Here is a 27,081-nt window from a genome sequence, read left to right as displayed (position 1 = left end):
AAATACTTAATAGTGTAATGTTAGAAAACAAAGAAGACTAATATTAATTTTGTAATTTTAGTTTTATTATTAAAAAAATATTCACAATACATTATTACAAAATAATGTTTCTTATTTTATTTTAGATTTTATGTAATAATCATATAATTATGTAATAACTATTTATTAATAGTCATTGACAGTGGGAATGTAGTCTTTGATAACTCAAGTGGATTTTTTTCTTTCTACTGAAAGAGTTGGTTCTGGTAAAGCGTATACCCAAGTGTGAACCTAAAGTTTTTCCAAAATCGCTCATTCCTAAAAAGATGATTCACAATATATTTTTCTTTTTTCCTTAAAGATGTTCTCATTCAATTTAACCCTAACCATTCTATAATAATTGTTTTTGAATTAGAATTTAAAACTGCTGCATTTTTTTCATATTTAAATACACTGCCATTCAAAAGTTTAGCATCAATAATAAAAAATAAAAAAAGTTTTTTTAAAGCCTCTTCTGCTCATCAAGGCTGCATTTATTTGATCAGAACTACAGTAAAAACAGTAATATTATGATAAAGTGATTGTTATCTTTTAATATACTTTAAACCAGAATTTTATTTCTGTGGTGACAAAGCTGAATTTTCAGCATCATTACTCCAGGTTACAGTGTCAAATGATCCTTTAGAAATTATTCTAATATGACATACAGCCAAGTATGGTGACCCATACTCAGAATTTGTGCTCTGCATTTAACCCATCCAAAGTGCACACACACAGCAGTGAACACACACACACACACACAAAGTTCTGTTGCTCAGTATAAAAATCATTACACTTATAGAAAGTCCTCATAATGATAGATGCACCAACATTTGTGTAGGCTTCCCAACAATTTTTGATAACTACTCCTGCTGTAACCTCTAACCCATAATGTCTCTCTCCTTCCTGGGATTTGGTGGGTTGGTATAAACGTTTTCTCTGAAATTGGTCACCCTAGCCTTTGCTTAAGCTTTTTTGTTTTGTTATTAAATAATATTTAATTTAATAACTCATTATATATATTTAACAATAGTCTGTATGATTAAATTCTCATTACCGAAAAAGAGGTTCTCTCTACCGCAACTGGCCTTAAATTGTTGCGGTGAGTGAAAATGGTGTTGCGGAGGATGAGGTGTCTTAGCATGTTTTGCTAACAACAGAGAAGCCATGATGATTTAGCTAAATTTTTACTCTGTGTATATAATCAGTCATTAATGAAGTATATTTTCATAGAAAATTTGTAATCTAATATTTTCCTAAATGTGGAAAACTACCCGTTTCGGTGATGATAATCAATTTGTCGTGTACACGTTCTGACAAGAGAATTTGACACTTTTAACTGGAACAATATGAAGATATCTGCCTACCTTGTTGGTATTTCGAAGGTTCTGCCTCATGTGTTGCTTAATTTAAAATCAAGATTTATATAAAAAAAAAATTGTGTGCGTAAATGACCCTCAAAAAATATTCATGGACACTTTATATTTCCACTATTGTATCATTATTATTATACATGAATATTCAGTCTGTCATTTTTCTGTCATGTGAAAACTTATAGAAGAATATCCATTTACTTTTTTCAGAATATTTTTAATTTAATTTGTTTAAATTACAACATAACATAAGTTAAGATACAGCTGGACGTATTGCGGTAATGAGAATTTCAGCAGAAAATGCAATAAAATGCAAAAATAATTAATTCCTATGTTGAAATTACTCTTTGTGCAAGGTAGAGAACAGTATTGTCTTTATTATGGTGTTTTTATATATTACTAAATTGCATGTTTAATATCTAAAATCACTAGTGACATGGCGTTTCTACTGTTTCATGAGAATGACCCAGACGCGAATTCGCGTCAAACGCTAAATGTACAAAAAAAAAAAAGCACCATTCGCGCAAATGAGGTTAGAGATTAGCACAGAATCGGTTCAGAATCAATCACCAAAATAATCAGTTCAGACGCTCTGTGTGTCGGTCTGCTTCACGTTGAATCACACATGCGCAGTATCATCAGCTCCTCGGTTCTCGAATCGGACATGTCTGACAGAAACTGTTCTTGACTCGAGAAGAGTCAATCTTTTATTCGTTATCTGGCTTGGCTCAGTGTTCATCTTCAGTTCTCTCTTCACAGCAGTTCAGTCTGTACTGTTTGAGTAAATTAATTACTCTGGGATATTGGTTTGTTTTAACTCCAAGGGAGTGTCAGCCACATAAAAAAAGTTCACAGCTTAAGTCATTTGTGGATTAATGCGTATTGGAGACGCGAACCATTTAAAACGATACAGTTAGATTTGGTGAACTGGTTCAAAAAGATCCGGTTACATCGAATGATTCGTTTCGAAACTGCTTTGTTTTGAACTCTCTCTCACAACAGACACGGAAGAGAAGACAATGCTGAATAAAGTCGTTGTTTTTGCTATTTTTGGACAAATTTATTTTCGATCGACCCTCTGATGTCAATGTTTTTCTTACTTTTCTGGACATGGACAGTATACCAAACACACAGTTTCAATGGAGGGACTGAGAGCTCTCGGACTAAATCTAAAATATCTTAAACTGTGTTCCGAAGATAAACGGAGCTCTCACGGGTTTGGAACGACACAAGGGTGAGTTATTAATGACATCATTTTGATTATTGGGTGAACTAACCCTTTAAGAATCATAATTCTCATACAATAAATGCCTTACTCCCAATAAGCAGTAACTATGAGTTTATTAAAGAAAAACACTTAGTTAATGGTCTGTTAGGCATAGAATATGGTCATGCAGAATAAGGCATTAATATGGGCTTTATAAGTGCTAATACACAGCCAATATGCTACTAAGCATGTTAATAAGCAATTAGTTAATAGTGAATGTGTATGTTAATTTAAAGTGTTACCGTGAGCAGCAGCCAGCAGTTATAACGAGGAACGGCCAGCAAATTTGACGAAGTATCGGGCTGGACTACACTTCATCCAAAGTAAAACCGATCCAGAATCCTTCAGAATCTAAAAAAATAAAATAAAAACTGAACAAATATGAAGCAACAATTTGCTAATGTTTTTTTTTTTTTTTAATTGTGCAATGTGTCGGTGTGAGTCATAAACAGCAGGTTTAACTTACAGAAAATCTTGAGAACACTTTTGAGGAATTGCTCGTGATGTTCGCTGAATAAGCAAACCAGTTCATGTTAACCAATCGACATCATTCATTACAGAGGAGCATTAAACCCCCCTGCTGCTGACCAAGCACTGCAGTGGACAGACAGACTTCAGTGCGTTTCATATTTTTATGATATTCCGATATTCAAGTATGACAATCACAGCATTTGCTGTCTTAATGTTTACAGGAACATTGTGTGTAATGAGACCCATTTATATCGAGGAACGGCCGACGGATCTGACGAAGAAGTGGCCAGATGGTTTCTTTGCGTGAACATTTGGGCGGAGTTTTGCTAATCTTATCACATAGTGACGTAGATATGAGGGGCGTGTTTAAACTAATGCTTCGCGCTGGAAATCGTGCTCTGCTTCCGTGAACGGTAAACCCCGCCTACTTTGATTTGATTGGTGATCTCAGTTATTGTGATATTGACGAGCGCTGTTAGACTGCAGAGGCAGAGCATACTGAAGATATAGCTTTTAAAGGTTTTTGCTATCCTAACAAGAGCGCCGTGTAACGGAGTACACCAGATCAGTGCAAGAATTTCAAATATTGGGTGGGGGAGATTTGGCCACTTTTAATTATTGGGGGGGGGGGGTAATGTCTGTTGTGTCTAAGGTGGTTACGGGCCTGGTGAAAGTGTATAATGTTTTAAATCTACTGGAATCCTTACTGATAAAAGCTCTGTAACCTGTATGTTGATACAGTTAAATCAGTAGCCCCAAAATAAAATAATTTCATAATTTTCTCACCTTCATGTCGTTCCAAACCTGTATGACAAGCTACTTTTTTAATCTGCACACAAAAGACTGTATTCTGAACCATGTTGATGTCCAAAAAACAAATAACGTGCAACGTGCAACGTGTCAGCGGTGTGGAAATCAACATTAGTATTAGTCAGCATCCATGAGAGCTATCTGTGCGCTAGCTGTAGTTGAAAAAACTCTGTGTAATTTTCTTCCTACTGGGAAAAGGAACAGAAAGAGTAGGCTAGGTGAAAGGAAAAGAAACGTTTTGAAGTAGAAGTAAATGTTTTTTGTATTAAGAACAGGTCCAGATAGAAACTTGCCTGCGAAGGAGTGAATACGAGCAAATCCTGTTGAAGACACATCAATCAAACAATAGCCTACGTGTTCTCAAATCGTCTCAAAATAGTAACACTCTGCAGATCATTTTTTATTTTATATATTGTGTGGCATGTGTTTTTATTAGTTTATTGTTGCAATATTAAAGGAAAACACATTGACTTTAAGTGCACCCAAAACTTACAGTTGGTATCATTCACTCACGCTTATTCCATTCCAAACCCGTTTGCCTTTTTTTTGTGAAACACCGAAGATATTTGGGAGAACATGTGTTTAATTTTTGGGTGAACTATCCCTTTAAGGGGGCATCATCCCTCATTTTCCCCCACATATTTACTGAACTTTCAGAAAAAACGCTGAACAAATATGAAGCAACAATTGGCTAATCACTTTTTTTTTTTTTATGTAATTGTGCAATGAGCACTGTCAGTGTGAGTCATAAACAGCAGGTTTAACTTTCAGAAAAACCTTAAAAACACTTTTGAGGAATTACTTGTGACGTTCGCTGACTGAGCAAACCAATTCATGTTAACCAATCAACATCATTCAGCACAGGAGCATTAAACCCCCCTGCTGCTGACCAAGCACCGCAGCGGACAGACAAACTTCAGTGTGTTTCAAATTTTTATGAAGGTGAGCAAACGTGAGCAATGTCTGCAAACAAAGAGGGGATGCACACCAATCTCATTGACGGACCTGACGATGACTTCAGCAGTCCAGAGGTGCGATATTCAGGTATGACAATCACAGCATTTGCTGACTTAATGTTTACAGATACATCATGTGTAATGAGATCCATTACACTGATTTTTTTTTATTTTAGCTATATATATATATATATATATATATATATATATATATATATACACACTAAGCAAAAACTGAAAAACTGAAGCAAAAAATCTGTTTTTTTATTATGTTATCATGTTTTTATTGTGTTAGTTAGCTGTATTTGTTCGTTTTTTTTTTTTACTAAATCCTTAAAAACCCGACTGCAGAAACTCCAGTTTGACCACCATCCACCATTATTGGATGGCATACTGATCAATACTCTCAGGGTTTGAGATAACCTGGCAAAAAAATAAAGAAAGAAAAAATCTGTAAATGATTCACTGAAATGTACCACATGTATTCCATAAAGAATTCAAAGTTTAAATTAATTGTATATTTCTTATCAAAAAATGTCATGTGAACATGCCCCATTCATTTATTTTGTACTGTAAAATTGTGCACTTAGAAGTGCAAGTTTATAAAGTCATTATATTGTAAATCCAGTTGTTTCACTTCTTTCTAGTATTGCAGAACCCAGATAAAAGCAGAAAGCAATTTTGCCAAGATCCCTTCAAGGTGGCAACCGCATGTCTGACTGGCTTCTGCCTCATCTTACTCATGATCCTGGTGGTCACAAGTGTTCACAGCGGTACTTCTCTCTTCTCACTTACATGACTTTAGTGTGAGTGTGTTTATGTCCAGGTCTGGTCATTAAAACACATTTCCAGATTCAATTAGATTTGAATCAATTCTGATTTACAAGAATTCCAATTTGCATTCAATCATGATATGATATGTATATGTGTGTGTGTGTGTGTACATATATATAACAAATTCTTTTTCCACAGCTATTTCTGATTTTCTATTTTGCAAGGAAATATCTCGATGCATTATGGAAATGTTCATTTAAAAATAAAAAAAACTTTACAGTATTACAGTAATTATTACAATAAAAATACAGAAACCTTTCCTATAACATACTATTTAGTCATTACTTTAAATGTAAAGTTTAATTAGATGCATTACTTTCAGTTTATTTCTAATTACTTAAGTTTACCAGCATTTTCTGAGTGCAAATTATTTCTACACTCTTTTTCTTTTTAGTGAATATGTAAAATTCTTAGAAAGTGAGTTTTAATATCCATTTAAACTTACGTTATAATCATAATCTTACTATTTTTATCTCTTGAAACCTCCTTTCATTAAAACACTTCTGCTTTCATTTCTTTTCTTGTGGTTTAGGCAAGGCACGATCTGATCAGGATTCTCTGTCCAGCACTGCTGCATCGCACATGCAGAAGGGATGCGCTAACGTATCGGCTCTGACTGAAGAGCTGCAGGCCGTGAAGAAAGAAAAGAGTGAACTGGAGAAAGAACGGACGCAGTTGAAAAACAGAATCGCTGTGCTTGGTTAGTGAGGTGCAAGTGCATGCATCTGTGCAATCAGCAAACAATATCTGTTGCATTTCATAACGTTAAAATGTTGGGTCTTTTTAGAGGCAACCCCTGCACCACGAACCACTCCATTGGCAACGAAAAGTCCCTGTCCTGAAGACTGGAAGCACTTTAATGGCAGCTGTTACTACGTCTCAGAATACAGAAGGAGCTGGTCGGACAGTCAGACGAACTGCAAGCGGCAAGGAGGACATCTGGCCATCATCCTCACAGCTGAGGAACAGGTATAGACTGCTCTTTCATTTGCATTTCTGTTATAGAATGTGTGTGTATGTGTGTATGCAGATATATTTGCTGTACATCTAATGACTTCAGGTAACACTGACCTTAGAAATCTATATCGGTGTAAAAAGAACAGCATCCAATGGCCAACAAAATAGAAAAGAAGAAGGGATATTAGTTGAATTGTGAGCCATTACAAATGATTCTAATTCTTTTTTTACTGATTTAAATTCTATTTGACCTTTTGACCTGAAGACGTTCATATGGAACCTGCTGCCCCGTGGATATTGGAACGCTTTCTGGTTTGGCATAAGTGATGCAAGAGTAGAAGATGACTGGTACTGGGTGGACGGAACTAAACTAGTTGGAGGGTAAGAATATTACATGTAAATCTTTAGAAGATAAAACTCTTGTGCTGGAAGTCAGATCCATATGGAGTCTTGTAAACACTTCAGTGTTCTGACGCATCTCACATGGAGTTAAAACTGCTGAATTATATTTTTTCATTTCTTGTTTCGATAAAGGTCTTGTGGTGATATACTGAATCATCTCATCCTTCCTTTTTCTTCTTCCTCTTTGTTAAAAAATAATAATAAAGAAAAGCAATGAAGTAATATTGCATGAAATCATTTTCTTATCATCAATACATATATCCTCAAAATCATTTATATATTCTGAGTGTTTAATGCTCATTTGAAATTCATATGTTAGTGACTACTTGGGAAGCAGAAATTGATATTTTAGCCTTTACATAAAATACTACAAAACTTTTATTTTTATTTTATTTTGTGCTTATTTTATTATTTTATGCAAAAGCAGACATGGGGTTTACAGCCTGATTAATGTATTATACAATCAATCAGGGTAAAAAATGGTTATATGAAAATAAAACAACTGTTTTGAGTGCAAGAACCATTAAGTGGATTTATACAGTGAATAAAAAACATCCCAAATGCAATATCCCTTAAAAACTTAAGAAAAGAAATATCATAAAATAAGACGCATGTCATTAACCTTAGTATATTGAACATATTTTAGCTTCACTTTATTTTGCCATTGTTATTTTAAAAATGTTGCTACTTCCACTGGTTAAAACCATATATCCCAAGGAAACCAGGCTGTCTGACCTCTCTTTTTCCTCCATAGTTTCTGGGAAGATGGCGAGCCAAACAACCATATAAATGAAGACTGTGGCTACATGATAAAAACAGATGTGTTAAGCCGTGTGGCTATCAAGAGCTGGTATGACGCACCCTGCCACATGTCCTTGCCCTGGATCTGTGAGAAACCGGTGTCCTCGTGATCTTCTCTCCCACCACCAACATCAACAGACATTCACTGATTGTTAGTAATACAATCTGTAATGCAATTTCCATTGCATTTAGAATGTCTTGGGGTTTTCAGTTAGTGTTTTAGTCATGGGTCAAAAAAGCAATTAACAGTTTATTTTAACTGTGTATTCTATGCATTAATCTACATTTAGCTGTGCTTTTTTAACACTGGATGATTTAGTGAATTCATTAACTGCTTAAATTCTATAGTAATTTTATAATATGTTGTATTTGCTTTTTATTTGGGGGGGGGGGGTCATATTCCATAACAATAAAAATATAAGTCATTTTATAAAATGCCCTGTTTTCTTATAACTTTGGTAGGCAGTTCCACTTGCACTCAGTAGGGCGCAGCATTCAGTCAAGGTTTTGACCGTAATCACATGATGCGCTACGAATGGATCTGTCCATACACCCAATATTTTCTTTCTCCGTCATATTTAATTTGCAAGTTTTCCTGCATTAATATCGACAACTGTATCTCTGTCATGTTATGAATGTTTAAAATAATCACAATAATCCCTAAAAGCTGTGCCTTTTTTGTTGTTTTTCTAGGCAATGTGCATCACTTTAGTTAAGGTTAAAAGGATGTAAGCAGATAAACATCAAATTTTATTTTTGGGTGAACTATCCCTTTAAGAGCATATGCAAACAAGATTAATTAATTTAGACCATTTAAACCACACTAGTTCAGAAATGTGACCAGCCAAACTCTAAAGTGAACGTTTTTGAAATGCAATACAAAGACAATCTTTTTATCTTCCTTGTCTATCTGTTTTGGCATACAGAACGGGCCCTTGCCCTGTCAAGATCTGTAGGCTGCTGGATTTAAGCGCTTGCGTAAGGTACACGCATGGATGCATATTGGATCGTGTCCTTTCACGTCCCAGCCGAGTGTTTTTTATGACAGTGCTATGACTGATTGCCACAGTTACTCATAGTGAGGCCAGCTGCTTAATCAAAGTACTATATTTTACGTACATCAGCTTAATCTTAATCACAGTCCGTAAACAGGTCACGTAGACTGAAGGAAAACAGCACGTAGGCTGCATCGTGTTCTGAGCTCAATAAGACCTGTTACGGCAAAACACCATTATCAAATCTGATCAGGCTTGTGGAACAGAAATGGTGTTGTTAAAGTCACTTTAACGCCATGATAGCCATGACTTTTAAATTCTGCTATAAGATTAATTATGCTCATTGCACCAGAACAAGCAGGGCTATAACTCTTCACACTAAGAATACTAGTAGCCTATTAGATGGAGATAATAAGATTAATGCCAAAAATTGGCAGAACTGTATTCTGCAGTCAAAGTCTTAATTTCCTGTGAATGTGCAGGGCTTCCGGTGCATTAGCTGCCAATTAATGAATCTACAAGAATTATGAAGTAAATGGTAAAACGGTTTGTGCTACAAAAAGTGTATTATTATGACGGTAATAAATTAAATGATTTCAAACATTAGTTTGCAACAGCAGAAACGGAAACAAATAACTGAAAGGGGCACCGGAAGTTGTGCTCACATTAACACGAGAGAATGCTGACTGTAGCACACAGCGTTTCCCCACTTTGTTCCATAAACGGTTCCTTTTTTTGACTAGTGTTTTTCTGACCCATCCATTTCTTAGCTAATGAGCTTATTTAGTGGAACAGGAGTAGTATGAAATTTGATTTAAGTAATTTTCAGGTCTGTAAAAGTATGGAAAAGTAATAGAAAGCGTATAGGAAAATATTTGCACTTCCAGACTTTTGCCCCCATGTGTTATTTTCTTTTTTTCTTTATTTTTATAATCGAAATGTAAGAATTTAATGAAAATAAATTTAGCATACAAGAAGTGACAGCTGTTTAGTGATTCTTTAGTGATTGTCAAACAGGAGTGGTGCACTTTTTCATTTTGCATTTTGGGTTTCCTATCATGATATGCTTATCACCATATTACATAGCCTCAAAGACCTTTCCAAAAAAAAAAAAAAAAACAGACTTTGTGTGCACAAGAAACCATTACACTTAGCATATAGGACAATGCACACTGAGCCACCTATTGTGCCATCAACCCATTTCACGGTATATGACAAACTGCCCTAAGCCACATTTTCAACATAATTGTTTTTTTTTTTTTTTTTTTTTTTTTTTTTTTACAAAACCGGTGTTTTCTTTTCTTTTTTTTTTGTTAGGTTTTTTTTTTTTTTTTTTTTTTTTTTTTTATCGACCCTTGAACTTGATAAATAGGACAATGAACACAGCCATATTATGCAATCAGCCCATTTTGTGTCAAGGCTTTTCTGCCACCGCAGAGGCTAAATTGGACTTTAGGCCTTGATATTAGAGGTACTGTACTACTATAAGGAAAGCCTGAGCAAGTAAAACTCTATTAATTCATGTGCATCCTTGCTTTTGTTTTTTCATAGCGAGATGGCAGTGATGCACAAAGGGTTATATAAAACTAGAAATTGTGTAAGCATGCAAACAAATTCACATGCACATGTGAGTAGTTTCTCGAGGGCACAAAAAAGGTACTTGTGTGCATGTAAAAGTCTTAATTTTTTTATCATAATTTCTTTTATTTTTAAAGTCTCTGTATGTTCACTATGTTTCTATCACTTCAAGAATATCAATGAAAACCATGAAAAAAGAAAACTATTTATAAATGCCTGTAATATTTTCCAAATATTAAGCTGAAAATAGTTCTGTAAGAACCATTTATATTAAATATGGGCCAAAAATCTAGAGCCCGACTGATGTTGATGAACATGTAGATTACACGTGTATACTTTTTGGCTCATTAAAAAAGTTCTGGATTAATTGTAAAGGTTTGATAGAACTGCCTGGAAGACCTGCCAAGAGAGCATTGCAATAGTCCAGCCTGGACAGAACAAGAGCTTGAACAAGGAGTTGTGCAGCATGTTCTGAAAGAAAGGGCCTGATCTTTTTGATGTTGAATAAAGCAAATTTGCAGGACCGGACCGTTTTAGCAATGTGGTCTGAGAAAGTCAGCTGATCATCAATCATAACTCCAAGGCTTCTAGCTGTTTTTGAAGGAGTTATGGTTGATGTGCCTAACTTCATGGAGAAATTGTGATGAAACAATGGGTTTGCTGGAACCACAAGCAGTTCTGTCTTGGCAAGGTTGAGTTGAAGGTGATGGTCCTTCATCCAGCAAGTAATGTCTGTTAGACAAGCTGAGATGCTAGCAGCTACCGTCAGATCATCAGGATGGAATGAGAGGTAGAGTTGAGTGTCATCGGCATAGCAGTGGTATGAAAAGCCATGTTTCTCAATGACAGAACCTAATGATATCATGTAGACAGAGAAGAGAAGTGGTCCAAGAACTGAGCCCTGAGGCACCCCAGTAGTTGTGACTTGGACACCTCACCTCTCCAAGATACTTTAAAGAACCTATCTGATAGGTAAGACTCAAACCATTGAAGTGTGCTTCCTGAGATACTCTTTGTAAGTAGGATTAACAGGATGATCTGGTGGTTAACCATGTCCAAAGCAGCGGACAGATCAAACAAGATAAGTATTGAAGATTTGGATTCTGCTCTTGCCAGTCTTAGGGCTTCAACAACTAAGAGCAAGGCAGTCTCAGTTGAATGTCCACTTTTGAAACCAGATTGGTTGCTGTCAGAGGTTGTTCTGTGTGATCAAGGCAGAGACTTGGTTGAGCACAGCTCATTCAAGTGTTTTTGCAATGAAAGGAAGAAGGGAAACTGGTTTTCTAAAAGAGATGGGTTGAGGGTGGGTTTCTTAACTGGTTGAGTTATACGAGCCTGTCTAAATGTTGAAGGAAAAACACCAGTGTGGAGGGATATGTTGAAGTGAGTGAGTGCAGGTACAACTGCAGGAGAAATGGCTTGAAGGAGAAGAGACTGAATAGGATCAAGCGGACAAATAGTCTTATGATTAGAAAGGATGAGTTTGGAGACTTCTGCCTCAGAGAGTGAAGAGTATGATGTGAATAAGTGCATGTTTGCTGGTGTTTACATATGTTGTGTAAAAAAAAAAAAAAAAAAAAAGATTATCAGCAGCCACTCATGCGATATATCTGCATCAGGTTCATATCGGCCGGTAATATCTGCAAAATTATATATCGGTCGGCTCTACAAATATCTACAAAGAGGTTTGGAAATTTGAGCCTGGAAAAGTATTACATTTTGAAATGGAAAATATGTAGGAACCCTGGTTGAAGGTGTGGTTGATTTGAAGCACAAGGCTGGGAAACACTAATGTTGCACTGATGCAGCTTGTTTTATATTGTTTTCTTGCAGAGTTCACATTCATGGGTACATCATGTTCTCAGTTACATAATTACATGTGTATTACTGTATGTACGGTATTTCACTGGAATACTCAGTTTATAATAACAACAGGTTATCTGTGTTGATGAGAAAATATTTGATTTATTTCATTCATATTAAAAACTCAAACAACAAGGTCCTTTTAAAAATGATAAATATTGTGAACAATAAGTATACACATCTTATGGTCATTCATTATGCAATGAAACAAAACCGTACAGTGCTATTAATAAATGCTTACATGAATGTTTTTTTTTTTTAAATAGTGTAGATCACACTTCACACATCAAGCATGATTTCAAACTGTCCAGCCTCTTTACAGAGGAAAAATACACCTTGGGCCACATCTTCCTTATTTTGACACTTCTCACAATTCATACACTTTTTCTGACCTCTCATCTTCTCATCCCAACTGCATTTCTACTGCCTTCAGTATTTATTTCTTTGTAATACAAACATTTCTGTCTGTCTGTTTTAAGCTCTTTCCACCTGCTTTAATCAGGTTCACATGCATTTGATCAACTCTCGCTACTCCAGGCTTTCACACTCGCACAGGACTCTGCATCCCTGAGCTTTAGCTGAAAAATACCAACTTCAGCGGCACCAGAGTAATAACTTGTTTTGTACTAAGGAATCTACTGTTTGGAATCTTAAATTCTTCAACATGCAGTTTAACTGTTCCCAGACAACAGTACTCAAAGAAAACTGGAAAAGGAAATGCTGTCACTGGTCCCTGAATGCATTCTCAATGGCACCCTTTCTTGCCAATCTCTTGAAGGCGTTTGTCATGACTTTAAGGCAACCAGCTTCGGTGTTTCACTTTGCAGCCTTGTACGCAGCTAAGTTCAGCGGCTCTTTGCTCGGGACACACCAGTCATCAGCTTCCTGGTTGAATTTGTAATGGCGCAAGGCGGTTTGATTGAACACTGGAAGCTTCTCTACTGAATCTGTAGACAGGGCCTGCGGGAAGATGACTGTGGATTAATGATTTGAAGGCTGACAGATGTAATGTCCAAAGTTTAAAGAATGTCAACAAACTCAACAGATAAGGCTAGTGTAAGCAAAACTCTCATTATGATTTGCCATCTTGCTGTTTGTTTAAAATTTCGCCTAAAAGTGCAAAGTCGTGCATTACTCATTGATCCCAACCAATATGGATGACTGACTTTCTTTTGAGGAACAAAAAAGGAGAAGTTTATCATAATGTTGACGCAGCCCATTTAATGATAACAAAGCTAATACCTCATATAGGTTTGGAACAACATGAGGATTAGTTTCAGAATTTCCATTTTTATGCAAGCTAACACTTTTGAGGATGTTTTTACCTTCAGCTGAATTGCAGCATCTGTACCATAGCCCTCCATTGGATAAAGCTGGAGATCACCTTGGAAGTAGCGTGCATACAGGCGGGAGATGGGAAGGCCGTAACCAAAGCCAGCCTGAGGAAACAACAGACAGGTTTGACTTTCAGTTTTATATGAAAAAACATATGCACCTGCTATTATGTAGTGTCTGTCCTATGCTCTTACCATTGGGGTCCGGTGACGGTCACCAATAGTTGGTCTGGGCGCTGTTGAATACATGTAGCTAAAAAGTCTATCAATCTTCCTGAAAGGAACGCCACCACCCCGGTCACTGATCTGGAACACGAAACGTGAATGTTTAGAGAACAATGACGTGTTTTGTGAGCTGCATTACATCAGATGATTAATATGAGTGGGTTACATGACTAAAACTGGGGGATTTACCATTGTGTATGTGTAAGAAGATAAATATAATTTTGCAAACATGGTTATGCAGTAGCATTGCAACTCAACGTCTGCTTTGTTGCATGCTTCAGCCACCAACAGGGCAAAGGTTAACAGTATCGTTAATACTAGTCAGAGCTGGTTTCTGTTCATGGCAACAAATGATCTCGATCAAGGGTGGTTAGAATATTAATCTTTAGGACAGATTATATAACATCATTATCAGTTATCGGTGAATTTAGGGCGATGTTACAGTGTGAGGAAGGAACCGTTGATTGAGAAGAATGATTCAATATTCTAATTAAGGTCATATTTTATAGGTTAGAGATACTGTAGTAATCTCACTGCCAAAGATCTCATAAAAATTCTCATATTTGAACTTTCATTTACCTTGATTGACAGGTCCTCTCCACCTAGAGCAACCATGACTTTGATCGGTGGCAAGGTGCTGCTTGTTTCATGAGTCTCAATAGTAGCCCTCATTGCGTTCTAGAGTGAAAGAGATGTAAGAATAAATCATTTATAATCTAAATCTGATTATCATTCCACATGCATCTGTATTATCCAGAAATAAAGCACCATGCCCACCTTGAAGAGCTCAAAAACCATGTGGTAGAGATGAGAAGGAATGTAGGATATCTCGATTGGCTGTGACTTGTTCTTTGCTGCAAATGGAGAACAAACGTTATAAAATATACTGCGGTTTAGCGACAAAATTTAAATGATTTAAAGCAGCCCCAAACCATCTGGAGAATGTATTTGATTCCTCACCGTTTATCTCTCTAAGCTCCAGCTCGGGTGAACCGAGGTAATACTGCTCACAGAGCATTTTAGCGCACTCATATGCATCTAAAGCAGAACACAGGAGGTTAGTAATAAATGTGCACTTGTCGCTAAAGTCATATTTGCATCCTGAGTTGATAACAGTATGCATTCGAGCACTCACCTCTGATTACATTTGTGACGTCGCAGCAGGAGTCAATGCACCCGATGCTGCTGGGATGTCCTGGATTCGTGGAGCCATCAAAGATCAGAGCTAAAGATATCACAGGAAATAAAAGGGAACAGAGGGTTAGATGTGTACTGCAAGCTAATCATTCTCTCATATCCAGTGAATAATTAACTCAAACTAGAGCAGACTGGATTTTTCAAGATCTAATGAGCTGTAAGTGCTGAGAAAGCGATTACTGAAGCCAAGTCCAGGTATTAGGACTAGCACAAATTTAGATTTAGCACACGACTGACTTACTGTGCTGGTTGATGAGCATGCGAATGGAGATGCGGCTCATGTAAAAGCGGTCCAGAAAGTACTGAATGTTTTGACATGTCACAGGATCTGCCCCAAACGTATCCCTATACTCGATGACACCTTCAGCCATGGTGGGTACCACATCATTGTGCCTATTCCTGATGGTCACCAGAGTGTCCACAAATCTTTGGAGACAAACAGAATAACAACTTTATGAATCCTGTTGTTTTATACATTTTTAATAATACTTCTGATGATGATGTATGTGGATTGAGGAACCTACTCAGCAAGAACTTTAGGGTCATCGGGACTCTTGTCTTGGAATTCTAGGATATCCATCAGGCTTTGGATAAACCTGAGAAACCAAGCAAGAAGACAAAGGGAATGAAAGATTGTACACTACTATAAAATCAAGTGTTTTTTTTTTATTAATGCCACTGCAAAGTTACAATAAGACTTTTTCATCTTCAATAAAACCCTTTACTTAAATAATGTTTTCATGCTAGCAGGAACGATTTGCAATTTATTTAATTTAAGCATTTATCAGTTTTGTTAAAAAAACATATTTTTGGGTTTTGAAAAATATGATTTGATAAAAAATACAATAATTTAAAATTAAGAAAATAAAAATCTATATCTGAAAAAAATACTAAATTATCTAATACTGTAAAAAATAGTTTTCTGTGTTAAAATAAAGCTGAAACGTATTTAAAACTAAGTTAAGTTTAAATAATTTTAAGTACTAAAGTTATATACATTTTAATTTATAAAGTGTTCAGAAAGCACAACAATTACTAAACTGAAAATTAGAACTTAATATACAAATTATAAAGCTAATAAAAATATAATAAAACAATATTTTACACTATAATTATTTAAGATAATTATTTTAAATATATTAGCTATTAATAAAAACTATAGATTTTATTTATTTTTTATGTTAACTGCTTCTTTGCATGAGTTTCTCTCCTGGTTGTTATTCTCGAGTACACTAGAACCTACTGTACTGTTGTTCCAAGTCAGTTCTCGGAAACAAGTCTGCGCGCGCGCACCTTCTCATATTTCACTTTCTGAAGTGAGCAGCAGTATCCGTTACATAATCGTTCCCGCAGTCTAGTAAACAAGTGAGGATCTGCAACGGTATTTTAACACCACACTACATCCAATAGGCTCGTAAGCAAGCATTTGCACGCACGTTTTTTAAAGAAATATTTTACGCAAAGCATTTTACACCAGAACTTCATTTAACAGGGTCAAGAACCCCAAACTATAAACTAGCGTAGAAAATTAATAAGTAGGAGAAGTGCTATAGTAAGAAATAATGTGATGATTCCTATAAGATTAGGCTACTGATCTTAAAATCCAAGTTGTAGCCTAATGGAAACCGGATGAAGCTTGATTGTGAACTTTAAAATGCTGAGTGTGTAATGTACAGTAGAAGTACTGGCCTCTGTTTGGAAAACACCAGGAACTGGGCTAAAGTTCATCGTTCAGTTAAGAGGCGTGGGACACATTACATAACACACGCGTGTAAAATTAACAGTTTTAATGATGATTGATATTTGCAGCAATGTATTAAATAATGCACAAACATGATTTATCTTGCTGTCTTACTCAAACTACAAGACAGATGGGACTTTTCAAAAGTTAGTTAATACCTTTTTTTGTCTGATAACCCAGGGCATGCACTTACCAGCTGTGAACTAGCTGAACGGATTGAGTCATTATCAGTTTTTCTGGTAAAAGGTTGATCTCCTTCAAACTGTTGCTTAGTCTGACGGGGAGCTCATGTCTGAGGAAAGCGAAAGATGTTTTCTCGCACGCGTTTGTGGATCCTGAAAAGACAACGCGACAGTCTGAAAACCTGTACGCAATGCAGTTGAACAAAACTCCAAAATGTTTCAATGTTTCAAAAACAAACATAATGCTCTAGCAAATTATTGAATGTTTTGTGCAATACGCATGCTAAGTGTGCACCATTATCACTGGAATTAAAACATTGCATGCAAAAATATTTTGCATATATATATATATATATATATATATATATATATATATATATATATATATATATATATATATAGGCCTATATATTATATATATATATTTTTTTTTTACTTACCGAAATCCAGAAACTGCTTCATTGACAGCGGTGATGGAGAAAATTTCGCGTAGTAATCGATGTGCTTTGGTGCATTTAGCATTGCAGCATTCCTCATTATATATCTTACAAACTTCATCTTGGATGATCTAAATATCAGAACTCAAAACAAAAACGTTGTAGGCTATGTTGTCAGAGATCTAAACAAAGTCGTCGCTTTTCAGTGTAGAAGTTTGTAGTATATCCTCGAGTTTCGCGTGCAGTTCTCTATTCAGTCTGGGGTTGTCTTGTCTTGAGACCCCTGTTGTTGTTGACAACTCTTTTAAAGTTTGTGGTCTTGCACAGTGATACGCCCACAGCACTACGTCGATATCGGTGGTGACCAATAGGAGAGAGGAAACGGGTACACGTCAACTCTCAGGAACGCGATCAACATGCTTGCATCTACGTGATGTGTGTACTATAACATGGAAAATCATGCGATAGCTTCACAACAAAATGCCCCATAGAAAGATGATACAGCTCGATATTATGAGGTCAAGCGTTACCCATCACCCAGTTGGACCCGAGCTCAGGAATGTGTTTTGGAGCAGTGGCAAAGCATAAAGCACGTAAATAAAAGAATAAAGAAAGGAAAGGAAAGAAAGAAAGAAAAAAACAATTCCTGTGAAAAAGTATGCCAAATTCACTATTTAAAAATTAAATAAAATGCAGTGATGCATCTTAGAAATGTGCAATATGCAATAATATGGTAAGTAGGTAAGAGGTCAAATAATTATTAGAGCAGGTCTGTGTTATTAATGGAGAGCTTATTTGACATCCCATGATGAGATGACTTCAGATGCATGTGAATGAAAAATTAAATGAATGTCAAAGGTAAACAAGAGTAGTGTCCTTGCTTTAGAGCAGTTATAAATAATATTATAAATATCATTTAAAAGCATCAGTGAAGCTGATGCATATGATGGTTTTATTTTATTAAAAAAATAAGGCATAAACAGGTCTATTACATACAGTGGCGCCAAATAGACTGTGGCATTTAAACACTTTTGGGCACTTCTTTGAATGTTATCACAAAAGTGTATGTATATATATATATATATATATATATATATATATATATATATATATATATATATATATATATATATATATATATGTGTGTGTGTGTATTTGTGTATATATGTGTGTATATATATATATATATATATATATATATATAAAATATAATTTTAATTCTAAAGAAAAATTGCTAAATGTCTAACTTAAGAAAAATATAATTTTGCTAACTTTCTTCTAAATGAATGTTACTGGGTTAGAGTTTTGTTCAATTCTATCATGTATCATTTAAAATAAGTGTGACTATTATCCAAATTATTTCACACATGCTCTATACATATTATAGGAGCTATTAGTTTTGTCATCACAGATAGATTAAGTCCTATACAAGGTGAGAAGACGTCCAAAATAAAATAATCAGCCTTTATTTACTTATAATAAAGAAAAAATATTTAATCATTAATCAAAGATTACAGGGGTAAATCACAGCGCTTTAAAGAAAAATGATAGGCTAGCTATATGAAAACAGGTCTAGGTATTATTGGAGAAAGGAAAAACACTTTAATGCAAAGAAGTCAATCACTGTATAGACTGAAGTGACATTTGAGACGTTAAAGAGGACAGTAAACAACACTACTGAGAAAACTTGCATAATAGGCTAACGGTGTTGAAACCCTACTAAACGTCTCATGGCTACTCCCTGGAGGAGGAAAATAGACTAACAAATTACAAAAGCATTGAGCTGAGGAAAGGTGTCCTATTGAAAAGCTATAGAATAGTCTGTCTGTAGGCTACCAGTTTACAGAAACAAGAAACGAGTGACCGCATACCAAAGAAAGTACCAGTCTGAACTGGCCATATGAGTCAGTATGAACTGCAAAACTGGACAGTGTACACATCACCCTATTAGGATGAGTCGAATGTCAACTAAAGTTCACATAAATATCCTTTTTTTTCTTTCAAGCCCTGAAAAGTAGGCTAACTTTAAGTAAACTGTGTAAAAACACAGTGTAAAAAATTGTGTAAAACCATTTAGGCCCAGTTGAAATTTATGAATGACATAGTTTAGGCACAAAACTTGTCAACAGCACCAAAAATATGTATTTTATACCAAACATCACATAGGCTAATTTAACCTTAAAGCAATTATTTTCTGATTAATATATGACATTGTTTTTTCAAAAGCTTATTGTTGAGGTAAATATTCAGAACAGTCTGAGGCCAAACTGTTCTAAAAGGGGAAGGATGACAGGAAAGAAGGATAAAAAACTGTGCAGGAAATGTCGAAAACCACAGTGATGCATAAAAGGAACCCTGGTCTGGGATGCAATTTATTTCAAGTCAGAGATACATTTGAAAAAGGTCTAGCATTTCTGATCCTAACAGTCACCCAATACATTTGATAAGACGCATGGCTTTTCTGCTGAGTAGCCTGGTACTGCTTTTAGGAGTCCCAGGTAAGTCCTTTTAGAGATAATTTAATTGTCTTTATTTTATATCATGCTACTGCTTTGTCAAACATTTATGTTTTTTAATATAATAGGCTATAATAGCTTTAACATAGGTTATCTGAAGGTATAACAATATCGTTGACAATGTTTTTATCAATAATTGTCTAGAGAAAATTCTATTATGGGGGGCATCGCTTTTAATAAACATTTTAAAAGAAGCGGCTGTGTAAAAGCATGGATGAATAACATCATAAATCATTATACGTCACAATATACATAAAGACATCTTCAACTAAAGGATTTGTTGTTTGGTTATTGATATTTCTTCTCTAGTAGTACAAAAAAAAAAAAAAAAATATTTCAACATCCATCAATTAACTGACGTCAATGTGATTTTGACGTCATCATGCTCGTCGGACATTGCAACAGAGCAGAATTTTAAACGTGCCCTCAACAGACATCCTCTTTTTTCCCCTCGTGTATTGAGACAATATGACATTTATTGAATTAAGTACAGCAGTTAGACTCAAGCTCTCGATTTCGCTGAACACTGAACAGTTTAACTTTATTACCTCATCAGCGCTTTGAATCAGTGAAAGTTTGTCGAAATCAGTCGACTGACAGTCCCATCTACTGGCCGGACTGTTAAAGAACAGACTATATAAAAAATACTGTGTGTCGATGTCGAAATCAGTGACCTAGAGGTCGCTGTTGACTGAAAGTGAAAAAGTGAAAAGTGAAAATGGTTGATTTTACCAAGTGAGACATGTTTCTTGGTCAACATCTGTGTTGTCCCTGGAACAACATTATGATTAACCAATGAGATTTGAAGAACAAGTTTATAGATTTTGTGAAGTTTATGCTTAAAATAACAGTTTGTTGCTTGTACATCAGTGTCATTCATCTATCATTTCCTCTTATTTTAAGGATCACTCATGGTTAAGGTTAGGTTTAGGTGTAGGGAAATTGTCAAGAATATATTTTTGGAGTAAAATGTTGTTCCAGGGTCAACAAAATATGTTGACCTAGGAACACATCTAACTCTGCAGAATCAGGATGTGCGCAACGAATTACGATAACATAATGCTTCCTTGTGATTTGGTGATCTTATTGTGTATCTGCACTCTTAAAAATAAAGGTGCTTCACGATGCCATAGATGAACCTTTTTGTCTAAATGGTTCCATAAAGTACCTTTCTGTTTGATAAAGGGTTCTTTGTGGCGAAAGAAGGTTCTTCAGATTATAAAAAGGCAAGAAAGACATGGTTCTTTAAAGAGTAGACTGAATGGTTCTTAATCTTTGGCATCGCTGTGAATAACATGTTTAAGCACCTTTATTGTTTTAAGAGCGTGTTCTCATCAGAGAAATACGTTTCTAGGATATAAAATAAGTTAATGTATTGCCAGAGTGAAAAAGAAGATGGTAACAAATTTCGTTTTTGTCTTTGTGGCCTTGCCAGATTTGGTGACCCCTGCTGTATGTGAGCAGTTGTTCACCTAAGACTGAAATGCTTTTGGGATATTAAATAAAATTGGTTAGATATCATCGGAGTGAATTTGGGTCGCATTAAAGCGATTCTTTGTGAAGTAGAAGTGGGCAACAGATTTCGAAAGTGTCCTGTGCTGCCTTGTCACTTTTGGTGACCCTATTTCTGCAGCTGTTTACACTGAAGGAAAATTTTTGTTGTTGTTGTTGTTGTATAAAACAGAGAAGACTAGACTCACCAGTGTATATTTGGGTAATGGTAAAGCCATTTGGTGTGAAGTAGACAGAGCAACCATTTTTTTTTAAATCATAATGCTGGGTGAGATTTCCAAAGAAAATCTTTCTAGAGAATATTAAAATTTTGTGACCCACAGGAAGCAACTCTCTATGGACAGTAAGCAAGATAACTGCTAAGAGTGGAGGATCTGTCACCATTCCCTGTCACTACCATAGTCTTCATAAGAACTTGGAGAAGTCCTGGTTCATAGGCAAGAACTGGTTTACCTCCTTGAAACTGCGACCTACCAACCAAGAGAAACGAACAGGCATCAGCTTTTACAACAACCCAGATGAACTGGTCACAACCTTGACCATGACAAACCTGCGCAGCAGTGATTCGAACCGCTACTGGTGTGCAGTCAAAACACGAGGTTCCTATCTCAGAATATCTCTAGAACTTACCGTCACTGAGGGTAAATGATTTTGAGATACTTTAGCACCACTTCAAAACATTTGAGAGTTCATCAGTTAAATCACTTATTGATTTTGATGCTTGATTATTTTCAGGTATTCCAGATCTGTCAGCAGCCAGCAACATGGTGTCAGGTGAAGAGGGCGGCAATGTTACTGTACAGTGTCTCTACAGTGACAAATTTAAAGATACTGAGAGAAAATGGTGCAGAAGTGGAGATCTGCACTCCTGTCAAACGGCTCAGGATATAGAGCCATCCCTCGGTGCAGCTCTACAGATAAATGATACAAATGATGGCGTTTATACAGTGACACTGACAGGGCTGAAGAAGAAAGATGCAGGCTGGTATTGGTGTATGGCTGGGGATGTGCAGGTTCCTGTTCATATCAATGTTGATTCAAGACAACCCATTACAGATGCCAACACAAGTAAGTAATGATCACATTTCACATATCATTAACACATTGGATTAACACCACATCCTTACCAGACACGACACTGTGTAATTAAAATAATAATAAAATAATTGGTAATTTATACCTCACAATTTTTCAATGAGTTTATATCTCGCAATTATGACCTTACAGCATGCAAATGCGCCTTTATATCATGCAATTCTCACTTTATAATGCTCAAATGCTAGAATTTGTGAGATGCAGAAACATGTCAGTCATTGTTTTGTGTGTGTGGTGGAAACGGGCTTCCATACTTCAAGACTGTAATAGTCATAGTTATATTTACAGTGGGTAATTTACCTTAGATCTTTAAAATAACATCCAGTGATGCTCAAACTGTGAAGACTGTGTAACAGAACAAAAAATTCCATGACAAAGATTGAACCAGTCACTGAGGAGGCTATGTATTTGAAATAATATAAATCAGAATCAGAATCAGAATCAGAATGAGCTTTATTGCCAGGTATGTTTACACATACGAGGAATTTGTTTTCGTGACAGAAGCTCCGCAGTACAACAGAATGACAGCGACAGAACATAAAACACATAATAAAAGAATAAAAAATACAAATAAGTAGATAGTGAATGACAATATACAAATGACAATTGTAGGCAGGTATATTACAAAATGAAGTTATGTATGTACATATATATTGTGTGCAAAATTTAAGTGTATACTAAGTATGTGTGTTAGATAAATAAAGTGTGTGTGTATATAAATATAAAGTGTAGTGTGTTCGCCGTTATTATCAGCTGTTCATAAGATGGATTGCCTGAGGGAAGAAACTGGTCCTGTGTCTGGTCGTTCTGGAGCTCAGTGCTCTGTAGCGTCGACCAGATGGCAACAGTTCAAAGAGGGAGTGTGCTGGATGTGAGCGGTCCAAAGTGATTTTGACAGCCTTTTTTCTCACTCTGGATAAGTACAGTTCTTGAATAGATGGGAGAGTTGAACCGATGATTCGCTCAGCAGTCCTGACTACCCTCTGTAGTCTTCTGAGGTCAGATTTAGAAGCTGAGCTGAACCAGACAGTTACTGAAGTGCAGAGGATGGATTCAATGATGGTGGAGTAGAACTGTTTCAGCAGCTCCTGTGGCAGGTTAAACTTCCTCAGCTGGCGAAGGAAGTACAACCTTTGCTGGGCCTTTTTCACAATGGAGTCAATGTGATTGTCCCACTTCAGGTCCTGAGAGATGGTGGTTCCCAGGAACCTGAATGACTCCACTGCAGTCACAGTGTTGTTCATGATGGTGAGTGGGGGGAGTGCAGGGGGGTCTCTCCTGAAGTCCACGATCATCTCCACTGTTTTGAGCGTGTTAAGCTCCAGGTTGTTGAGACTGCACCAGACAGCCAGCTCTTTTACCTCCTGTCTGTAAGCAGACTCGTCACCGTCCTGAATGAGGCCGTTTAAAATGGTTTATCAGCGATTTATTAATTTGAATATGTACTCATCCATTTTTTTGTGAGTTTACACTATTTGCATTGGACCGTTTGCCCACAGAATTTTGCTCGTGTGTCATTTCTGAGACTATGGTTAACACATTTGAAACCGGTTTCTCGAAAACTCCCTCATCTGTCATCGGATGGCTAAACGGATAGCCCCGCCCCAAACTCATGCCGTTGGTTGAGCCAGTGTTTCCATGTAGGGATAACCAAACAAATACATTTTTTGAGAGTAAAGTCTTTAGACTTTGACCTTTTTTTATAGCCTCTAATTTCATTTTTGGGGGCCGGCTCTTGTCCTGAGTGCTTAATTTAATGATATTCAAGAAATTACACACTTCCCAAGATGACAGGATTACATAGTGAAGTAATGAATTTCACAGTTTCACAGAGTTTCTTGGTAAAGCAAAACAGCACATTCCATTTCTGACATAACATGTAGTTTCCAGGAAATCACAAAAACAAGCAGCAATGTGTAAAATGTCATATCTGACTTTATTTGTTTGTTTGTTTTTACAGGACCTGTCATGTTTACGACAGCACAATCTTTCACTTCATCTAACTCTTTTGATGTACACAACCATAATTCACTAACAACACTTGCACACACACCATCAAAATTACCTGAATTTACATCAGTTCAGACAGAAAAAACTGACCAGAAATCCACAGCATCACCGGAGCAGTTTCATTCAACGACACAGTCCTCATCATATCCAACCACAATGGAGAACTCAAAACATGACCCATCACACAGCAGTAGTACTGTTAGGACAACACTAACCAGCAGATCAACAACTCTTCATGTTGACAATAACTCTACAGTTACTCGGTCATCTAAAGATCTGACATGTGAACCCAAAACCACTTATGACAGCAGGTAAGGTCAAAATATACTTCTGTAAAACATAAATACTACTGTATTTAACATCTGTTTGGATCTATTTGATACTGCTGAAGTATAAGTCTAACAAATTCCTTATTTGTTTCAGAGACCGTATTTGGGTGATTGCACTAGTTTGTGGTGCACTGCTTATATTAATCTTACCTGTGATTTCCTGGAAATTGTGGTCATGGCATAGTAAGACCTCTATTATTATTATTATTATTGTTATTATTATTATTATTATTATTATTATTATTATTTTTATTATTATTATTATTATTATAATCCTGCTGTATGAGGCTTGTTATTATATCATACACTTAACTGTTCAGTAAGCCTTCACTTGTCAGTATTTACTTAAAAAAAAAAAAATATTTTGTCTATACTTTAAAAATAAATAAAGAACTAAAATATAGATTTTTTTTTTTTGACCATTTCAGCAAATGCAATCACAATAGAGGAAGCTACAGAAATAACAACAGACCTCACTGTAAGTAAATCTTTTAAAAATTTCAGAAATATTATATTAACAAAATACTAAATACTGTTTTGAGAAAAAAATAAGTAAATAAGTAAAAAATATATATAAAAAAAAATACTAATTTAGACAGCAGAAACAGAAACAACACAATGATGAACTTTGAAGACTGTATTTTATTTTTATGCTTTTTTCTTTTTGTTTTTTTGTAGGCAAATGACAGCGTTGTTCTGCTGAGCAATGAATGGACAAATGCTTCAGTTGTGCAGTTTAGCACAGACTCAAAAACTGTCCTAATAATGTAACCTGTTGTGACTTCTGGAACACAAAGATGGAAGAGCCTTTATCCTGTCACATTGTGCCAAGAGCCACTCTCCTGCAGAGTTTAGCTACAACACTATTTAGTTATACCTGAATTAACTAATCAATGTATTTGAGTTGACTTGAAAATGACAGCCAGGTGTGTTGGAACTAAACTTTGCAGGTAAGTGACTCTCTAGAAGCATGAAACCGTCACAGATGGACAGCCGGGAGTTGGTGCTCTCCACTTGTATAATTAACCTACAGCATTTCATGTGGTATTCATATGGTTAAAAAGTTAAGTTATGTTAGGACTTGTCTTTCATCTCAACTCCCTAACAAAGCTGTCAGCACACTTAAGAATCTGCAAAATAATGATGTCCAAAACGCAACCTAATTTTAATTTTTAGTTTGTTTATAATTATATATATTTTTTATATAGTTTTTTATTGTAACACAAAGAGATTTGTATTTTTAATTGGGGTTTAAGTGTTTAAAACATTTTTAACGTGTAATTTGAATGATCAATTTGGTTAAAAAAGTCCTGGTCACTCCCCTAGACAGAAAACTTGTATTACATTAAATTAAATACTAAAATTCAATTTGTTTGGAGAAACCAGCCCTTTGTAAGTCAACATATCTTGTCGTACTGGTTCAGGCTCCATACTATTTAATCAAGGATGTAATCTCCTTAAACAAATATTTTGTAAAGATATTAGATATCAGATATTTTCTAAAAAAATAAAACGGTTAATTTACTATATGAACCAGTTTCATAAGGAAGCTGTGACCTTTCATTCAACAATGCAGTTACAGGCTTGACATCTAAACAAACTAGTTTTGTCTGACAGTCAGGATTTGTCAGATGTAACTTAAAGAAAATAATAATTTTTTCTCTCCTCCCCGTCTTCACTTCCCTTTTACTTGTTTTTCTATAAGGAAAGTTCATGTGTTTGTTTGCATACCTTCTGAGTAGACTTTTACATTTATACAATAAACTTATATAAAATTTGCCAATCTTATGTAAATGAAACAAGTCAGTCATAAGATTTATGTAATAGTACCAATAAATCCAATTAGTTTCAAATGCATAAGAAACTTTATTTATTATTAAGTAATAAACCTAATGTATTTAAAATGCATAACATTTACATAATTTTTTATCAATAAACCCAAAGTATTTCATATGTTTAATCCTACCCCACCCAATCACACTGTGCTACAACAAAATCTAACTACAACACAAAAAGAACAGCAAGACCACTTTGTTACATTATATCAATTTATTAATGCTTAAAGCATTTGGCTATATCTTTATTAAACACTGGGTACGTTTTTCAGTATTTTACTTCAAAATGTCATTTTTTTTTATTTATGAATCAATCTTTCTTTTTAATAATTTGTACTTATCT

At 35.5% G+C, this 27,081-nt stretch overlaps 3 protein-coding genes across 3 annotated transcripts; 2 read left to right on the top strand and 1 right to left on the bottom strand.

Annotated features, from left to right (window-relative positions):
* Window positions 1-4,702: 4,702 nt before the first annotated feature.
* Window positions 4,703-8,553, top strand: LOC113119819 (CD209 antigen-like protein C). The gene is made up of 6 exons (XM_026289488.1): window positions 4,703-4,983; window positions 5,543-5,668; window positions 6,262-6,429; window positions 6,517-6,698; window positions 6,952-7,067; window positions 7,843-8,553. Exons 1-6 carry the CDS (start codon window positions 4,899-4,901, stop codon window positions 7,997-7,999), a joined length of 834 nt encoding a protein of 277 aa, XP_026145273.1. The 5' UTR covers window positions 4,703-4,898; the 3' UTR covers window positions 8,000-8,553.
* Window positions 8,554-12,465: 3,912 nt separating this feature from the next.
* On the bottom strand, window positions 12,466-17,747 carry LOC113119818 (pyruvate dehydrogenase (acetyl-transferring) kinase isozyme 2, mitochondrial-like). The gene is made up of 11 exons (XM_026289486.1): window positions 17,445-17,747; window positions 17,016-17,157; window positions 15,606-15,677; window positions 15,323-15,507; window positions 15,020-15,109; window positions 14,845-14,922; window positions 14,662-14,738; window positions 14,464-14,562; window positions 13,855-13,965; window positions 13,651-13,764; window positions 12,466-13,285 (listed from the first exon to the last, which is right to left on the bottom strand). Exons 1-11 carry the CDS (start codon window positions 17,560-17,562, stop codon window positions 13,142-13,144), a joined length of 1,230 nt encoding a protein of 409 aa, XP_026145271.1. The 5' UTR covers window positions 17,563-17,747; the 3' UTR covers window positions 12,466-13,141.
* A 2,063-nt stretch (window positions 17,748-19,810) lies between these two features.
* Window positions 19,811-26,756, top strand: LOC113119814 (polymeric immunoglobulin receptor-like). The gene is made up of 7 exons (XM_026289482.1): window positions 19,811-19,939; window positions 21,793-22,110; window positions 22,205-22,537; window positions 24,525-24,885; window positions 24,998-25,086; window positions 25,332-25,381; window positions 25,582-26,756. Exons 1-7 carry the CDS (start codon window positions 19,894-19,896, stop codon window positions 25,672-25,674), a joined length of 1,290 nt encoding a protein of 429 aa, XP_026145267.1. The 5' UTR covers window positions 19,811-19,893; the 3' UTR covers window positions 25,675-26,756.
* Window positions 26,757-27,081: the final 325 nt, after the last annotated feature.

This window comes from Carassius auratus, chromosome 19 (genome assembly GCF_003368295.1).
Source record: "Carassius auratus strain Wakin chromosome 19, ASM336829v1, whole genome shotgun sequence".
NCBI classification, from domain to species: Eukaryota; Metazoa; Chordata; class Actinopteri; order Cypriniformes; family Cyprinidae; genus Carassius; species Carassius auratus.
The sequence above is the reverse complement of the archived record's forward strand: the minus strand, read 5'-3'. Positions and strand labels throughout refer to the sequence as shown.